At 31.5% G+C, this 6,385-nt stretch overlaps 1 protein-coding gene across 1 annotated transcript; it reads right to left on the reverse strand.

Annotated features, from left to right (window-relative positions):
• Positions 1–447: 447 nt before the first annotated feature.
• LOC132306514 (uncharacterized) lies at positions 448–1,366 on the reverse strand. Its single transcript, XM_059803927.1, has 2 exons — positions 994–1,366; positions 448–882 (listed from the first exon to the last, which is right to left on the reverse strand). The coding sequence occupies exons 1-2, from the start codon at positions 1,249–1,251 to the stop codon at positions 715–717; spliced, it is 426 nt and encodes a 141-aa protein (XP_059659910.1). The 5' UTR covers positions 1,252–1,366; the 3' UTR covers positions 448–714.
• Positions 1,367–6,385: the final 5,019 nt, after the last annotated feature.

The following is a 6,385-nucleotide window of genomic DNA, read 5'->3' on the forward strand; positions in this document are numbered from 1 at the left end:
TATATTACATCTGCATCGCGATTTGGCTCTACATTACTTTCTCAAAGCCCACAGAATAGCAGCATTTTTCAGCTTTCCATCCTTTCCAATAGCATATGTTGATGTACAGAAGCAAAATTGTTGCTTGACATTCAGAATATGTGCCACATCACCATCAAGAGAGCACAAAAATTGTCCCTCCCATCTTATCAATTGTAGCCGAACAAGCATTAACATGCGAGATGAAAAACCTAGGATGAAAAACCTTCCCCGGAAAATCTAATGATGTAGCTCATGTTGATGTGTTCGTGTTGAGAAAAGTTGAACCTTTTAAGGTCAAGTTACTTAACGCAACATTCCTCCTTTTTTCCGACTGTACAAAAAGATAAGGCAAAACCTAATGAGTAGTAACTAATTAATCTTTTAAGGCTAATCAGGTGGAGAAGAAAGTGATGAATGATGTTTACATAGTTCACAAAAAGAAATAGTCCTTCAATTAATAAGCTAACATTGTTGAAAGTCCTTTGTTACGTAGGACAAACACTGTTTAAGTGGTTATTGCTTAAGAAGTGCTTCCAATGTCCAGACATTATAAGGGCCAAATGATTTCAAGGCTTCACACGAAGTGGGACAAACTTACAGTGATAAGGGTCAAAAATCCAGTATCATCCACCAAGTTGTCAATTTAATACCCACCCAAAAAAAATAATAATAATAATAATAAAATAAAAGAGCTCAAATCTGGAAATCAGAATCATCCCATTGAAGGACTGCAGACTCCAAGTTCTGCTCTCTCTTGAGCTTGTCCTTCATAAACCAATCACATATCCTCCCCGCATTCAGCTCCTCCATTGGACACCCTTCCTGCTCTGATATCACTCTCAGTAGATTCAGAGACGATATCTGTATATACAATACACAAACATATATCCTATATTAGACCTCAAAACATGATGACACTGAAATTTTCTTAGAAGCTAGAGTTGTGTGTCCAACAAAATCATAAATACATACTGTTAATCGACATAGGAATCGCTCATGGGTGCTTAGACCGGAGATTTCGACAAGACCAGCTTCTTCAAGAGTCAAGAAACTCTGCCTTTGAGTCCTTTTTTCTCCTTCACCATTAGATGCTCTCATAGCAAGCTTTCTTTTTTGAGCAAACTTGCCTGGTGCAAGTCTTGTTTGTGGTTTTATGAGGTTTTGATGATTTGAATACTTGGGTAGGAATGCTGATTGATAATAGCCCTCAAAAGGTTTGAGTGCACTCATACTACCTTCTTTTTTTCAGGGAAGAGTTTGTGGGGGGTTTTTGGAGCTGGAGGTCATGAAAGATAGAAAAAGGAGCAGAGCATCTAAAAGAGGTCTAAGGCAGTACTTGTTAATGCTTTCTTAGTATGTGGTGGAGATGGAGATAGAGTTTTGGATAAAAATAATAATAATAATAATAAAATAAAATAAAAATTAAAAGGAAAATAGTGAGGATGAAGATGAGCTCACGGTGACCTTGCAATTTTATCCATTGAATTAACTTTCATGATAGTGTTAAGAAGTCAATTCAAGTGATAAGAATGCGAGCTCACATGATTGATCCAATGAATAAAAACACTAATTCCCGTGAACTCACTTAATAGATTCAATAAATAAGAACGTTTCGTTTCTATTCCGGCAGTGGTAGATAAATAATTCGCGAATTCGATATTAGATTTGTGCAGATCAAATCGGATTGGTACATTCACAAATCCTTAACTCATGGATTGAACTGTTTGTGCGAATCAAATTGGATTGGTACACTCACAAATTCTTAACTCACATATTAAACTGTTAAAAATTCGACCAATTTATATAATTTATATATATTTATATATTTTTAAAAAATATATTAGTTAATGATATGTATTAGTTAATAATTATTTAAATATATGAATTAATATTAATAAATTAAAATTTTATTTATTGAATTATGATTCAAAAATAAATAAATACGTAGTAATATTAATTATAAAAATAATAATGAATAATAACGAATCCGTGATTAATTAAAAAAAAAAATTTAATTCATTGGGAAGGAATCGAATTAGACTTGATAATTCATTGCCAAGGAATTGAATTAGACTTGATACCATAAATTGATACCGAATCAAATCCGTGGCCACCCTTAGAGGCAGCCTTACCAATTCAATTAATTCTTGTATTTACGTTAAAAAACACAGGAGAACTTATAAATCTTTCTATGAAAAAGACCTCTTAGGAGGCTTTACACTTTTTAGCCTGAAAACAATATCAGTTCTAGGGTATATAAAAAAAATTTAGAACCAATAAATCAAATTAAACTGAACAAAATTGTACAGTTGGTTCTAATTTTAAAATTTCATTCATTATGGTTACGTTCCCATTTGGAATTCAAAAGAATCAAACCAAACTAAACCTCTAAGTAATAAATATAAGTATATTATATTGTATTATATAATAAAATTGATCAATTTTGATTGGTGAGGAATAACTACGGTTCAATTTGTTAATTCGGTTTCTATATTTTTACTTAATCTTACACGGAATGGATAAATGATAATAACGCGAGCTGACGTAAAGGAGTAAAAAGTTATTAAATCAACAGCTGTAAAATTAAATTCACGGTGATAGCCTTCATTTCATTGTAGTACTCCTAAAAAAAAATATATTATTAGTATTATTTTATTAGACTATATGGCATCTTGGCCGTGTATCGCCAATGTAGGTGGGGCCTACAACCGACCCCACATATCAATATGAAACCCAAGATAGCCTTATCGCCAATGTCGGTGGGGCCAACAACCGGCCGCACAAATCAAATATGAAACACAAGGTAGCCTTCCAGAAACCAGATGAGGCTACAAGATTACCAATCCATTCAAACCCAACATCTAAGACCAAAAATTCAATAAAATCATTTATTTCTGGTCGTTGAATTGCAATTAGTAAATAATTTTTCAATTCTATTATCTTATTTAAATCATAATCTTTTTCCCTAACTAGCTATGTTATTACCGGATCTTGAATTCTTTACATTCTCCCAGTGAGGAACAAAACATAGAACTTGGAAATATAATTAAATGGTTTTTAAGATAAACTCAAGCACATCAAAATTTCACCCCCCAGAAAAAGTCAATTTCTGAAAAATTAATACACAAAATATTATATATACACAAATATAAAAACATATTACACAAACCCAACAGGGCCATTACAACTCTTTCTCAATTTTTTTGTTTTTCTAAAGTAGATATTACAAACAAAGAAAAACACTTGATGATCTCTGCTGTGTCACTGTGATCGGTGTCAATTGGGACCCCAACAGCTCAAGTACATGACAGTGCGGAGAGACTCTTCAGCTTGCTTTAACTTGTCACTCTTGGCAGCCATGAAAGCATTCGAATCAAGACCACCAGAGAACCACCTCGCCTGTTTTGAAGACGAAGCACAATTGGAGTCCCTCATAGACTTGTCACACTTCAAAACCTGGTCTTTCATTCCCTGCAACACTCTATTCATAAACCTCGAACTCATATATATTATAAATATATATGTATGTTCGTACTCCAAATTCAAGAATACCCAATTGCCTAAACAAAGAAATACAGTATATGTTTGCACTCCAAATTCAACAGTACCCAATTGCCTAAACAATGAAGAAAACCAAGCTCTCTCTCAAGCTAAGATATATATGTAAACAAAGAAGAAAACGATGACCGCTATAGTAGGAATAGATCTGAAGGTTGTTTAAAGAAATGATAATTTGGGATTTAGTTTTTAGGTGTCGTGTATATATATATATAGATATAGCGTGTTGGATAGAGATTGGTTTTGTGGATTTGTTTAATGGATTTTTGGAATCCGATGGCTGTTGGAAAACTACCGGCTATGAGAGAGGTTTAACCGGTGGAGCTCACGAGAAAAACTGGGGGCTGAAATGAGTGGCAGGCTTTTTCTGTGGGTGACTGACACGTGTCCATTTTATGACATTGGAGATTTGGATGAGGACAAGTTAATGTCTGCGTAGGATTTTGGAAGTTTCAATGTTCTAGATTCTTCATATCCATAATTATGATAGATTTTTCAATAATCTCCTTATTTTCTTGTGCTATAAAGTCAGAACATTAAATTCTTGGGCTAACATTGACTTAAAAAATTATAAATAAGTGGAACACACAATTTGTAGATTATATATATATATACCCCAAAAATTTTGTAAAAGGAGGATTTTTAATTTTTGGCGACAAATTTATATAGTAGGTTTATTTTTATAATTTTAGTAAGTTTATCTTAATAAATTTAAAAAAATTTGAAGTATAAAATGTAAAAAAAGAATTTCATTGGGGTGAAATTTAATTTTGTAGCGGTATTTTCATAAATTCTCAAAAATTTGAAGTATAAAATGTTAAAAAAGTGGGGGCGAATTATAATTTTAGTGGAGACATATTCATAAATTCTTAAAAATTTAAAATATAAAATGCAAAAAATAAAAAATCCTGTGGGGGTTGTGACTCTGTCCATTTATATATATATATTTAAAAGAAAAAAAAAAAATCTTTGTTAGAATTATATAAAACATAATATTTGCACTCCCCTCTTTACAATTGCACTTTAATTTGAAAATAGATAATGACACTTTTAACTCTAATTTCATAATTAAATATTAAAATAGTTAAATTTTGGTAAATAAATTGCAAAAGAAAAATGTATAGCGTCCTTAAATTAAAATATAGTGACCAAACTTAAAAAGCAATCTAAACCTCCACATAAACTACACCCCCAACAATTTTGTTTGTTGTTAAAGGATAAAGGTTGCTTATTCACCGTGAGTATGTCATCCTAATTATTCTTAATGTGTCCTCACCAGTATTATCCATTACAAAATCATAGTTAACAATTACAAAATTAAGAAACTGATAAATAAAAAAATCAAAGAGGGTGAGTGAATTTATTTCAAAAAAAATTTATTATCTTTATTTATCACTTTTCTTTCCTAATTTTGTAACTATCGACTATTTATACATTTGTGATTGGACTACATCAACGATGAATAAGTCAAACCCAACTTGGCCACAAGAGAAGAGCTGAATTGGGGATGTCCAAATAGAAGGAATGGTTTTTTAGGACTTGGTAACTATTTACCTTTTATCGAATAAGGTCACTTTGTAACATTTTTTCTTTGTTTTTAAAAATACACTTCTTTTGTTTTTTTCTCAATTTTGTTCATCAAAAACTAATTTTCTAATGAATACTATTGTTACTCTCAATTGTTACAATTATCCTTTCAGAGATGGAACTGGCTTTTCGTCTCTTCCTCTCTCTCCCTCTCAAATCTTTAACGTTTTTCATTTGTGCTTCTAACCTCTCTCAACTCTCTTTCGCTACCATCTTTTGTCTCTCCCTTTATTTTTTTGTATTGATCTTTATAAAAAACCTCACAAACAAAGAAATGGTTGAACTAAACAAACTAATTAAACTAGTTAGCACAGAAAGCATTGAAGAACTATTCAAGCTCCAAGAGGCCTTCAATTCCTTCTATCCCAATGGGAATGGTAATTTCTTCTTTTATTTTTCTTTTCGTGCTATATGCTTTGAGTTTAGTTTTGATTTTTTTTTTTTTCTTTTGCAAATTTTAAGAAATAATTGAAAATATTTTTAAATCTTGAAATTTACCTTATTGATGATACAATAGGGCTCTTCATGCCTTCAGAAATATTGTTCTGGACACAATATTTATCGTCCCTCTTATGGATAATATTTATTGTCCCTCTTATTGACAGCCCGCATTGGGAATATTGTCATCATCCCAACAATTCTATTTTTCAGCATTATTAATTTTATTGAATCAAGCCAAATACTATAGAAGTTTTGAAACCTGTAACAAAAGATAGCATTCAAATGGAAGTGCAAACAAGGGGAAGCACTCACAGTGCAGGTTAACTTAATCATTCATTTTAATTAGATTCAATATCAAATTAATTTCATGAAATAAAAATGAAACAAGTAATTTCTACTCGACACAGTAACATTATTACTAGCCTAACTATTATGTCTTTTTAAGGCAATAAGTAATTCTTGCCGCATGTTTCTGAGCAGGAATCCACGCAAGTCTCAACTTTTTCTTCCCCTGACAATAAATAAATAAATAAATGAGATATATATATATATATATATATATATATATTATATATAAATTTATATATATAGAGAGAGAGATTAATTACCTGCGTCTTGTAATGTGCTAATATTGGTGCATAATGAAAAAGCACAACCAAGCTTGCAAAAGTCATGAGTAGTGGATTGACTTAAGTTTTGAGGAGGAACCTTTGTAAAGATACATTTAGCCAAGCATACTGCTGCACATGTCTTTAACTGAGGGGGAATATGAAACACA

The sequence above is a fragment of the Cornus florida genome, unplaced genomic scaffold (assembly GCF_030987335.1).
Source record: "Cornus florida cultivar Cherokee Brave unplaced genomic scaffold, ASM3098733v1 CherokeeBrave_3.0.0_Hap2_Chr01, whole genome shotgun sequence".
Lineage (NCBI taxonomy): Eukaryota > Viridiplantae > Streptophyta > Magnoliopsida > Cornales > Cornaceae > Cornus > Cornus florida.

Coding starts and splice junctions, on each gene's coding strand:
- LOC132306514 (XM_059803927.1), bottom strand. CDS start 1,251: ATGAGTGCACTCAAACCTTTTGAGGGCTATTATCAATCAGCATTCCTA. Junction 883..993: donor GATTCCTATGTCGATTAACA/GTATGTATTTAT, acceptor TTGTATATACAG/ATATCGTCTCTGAATCTACT.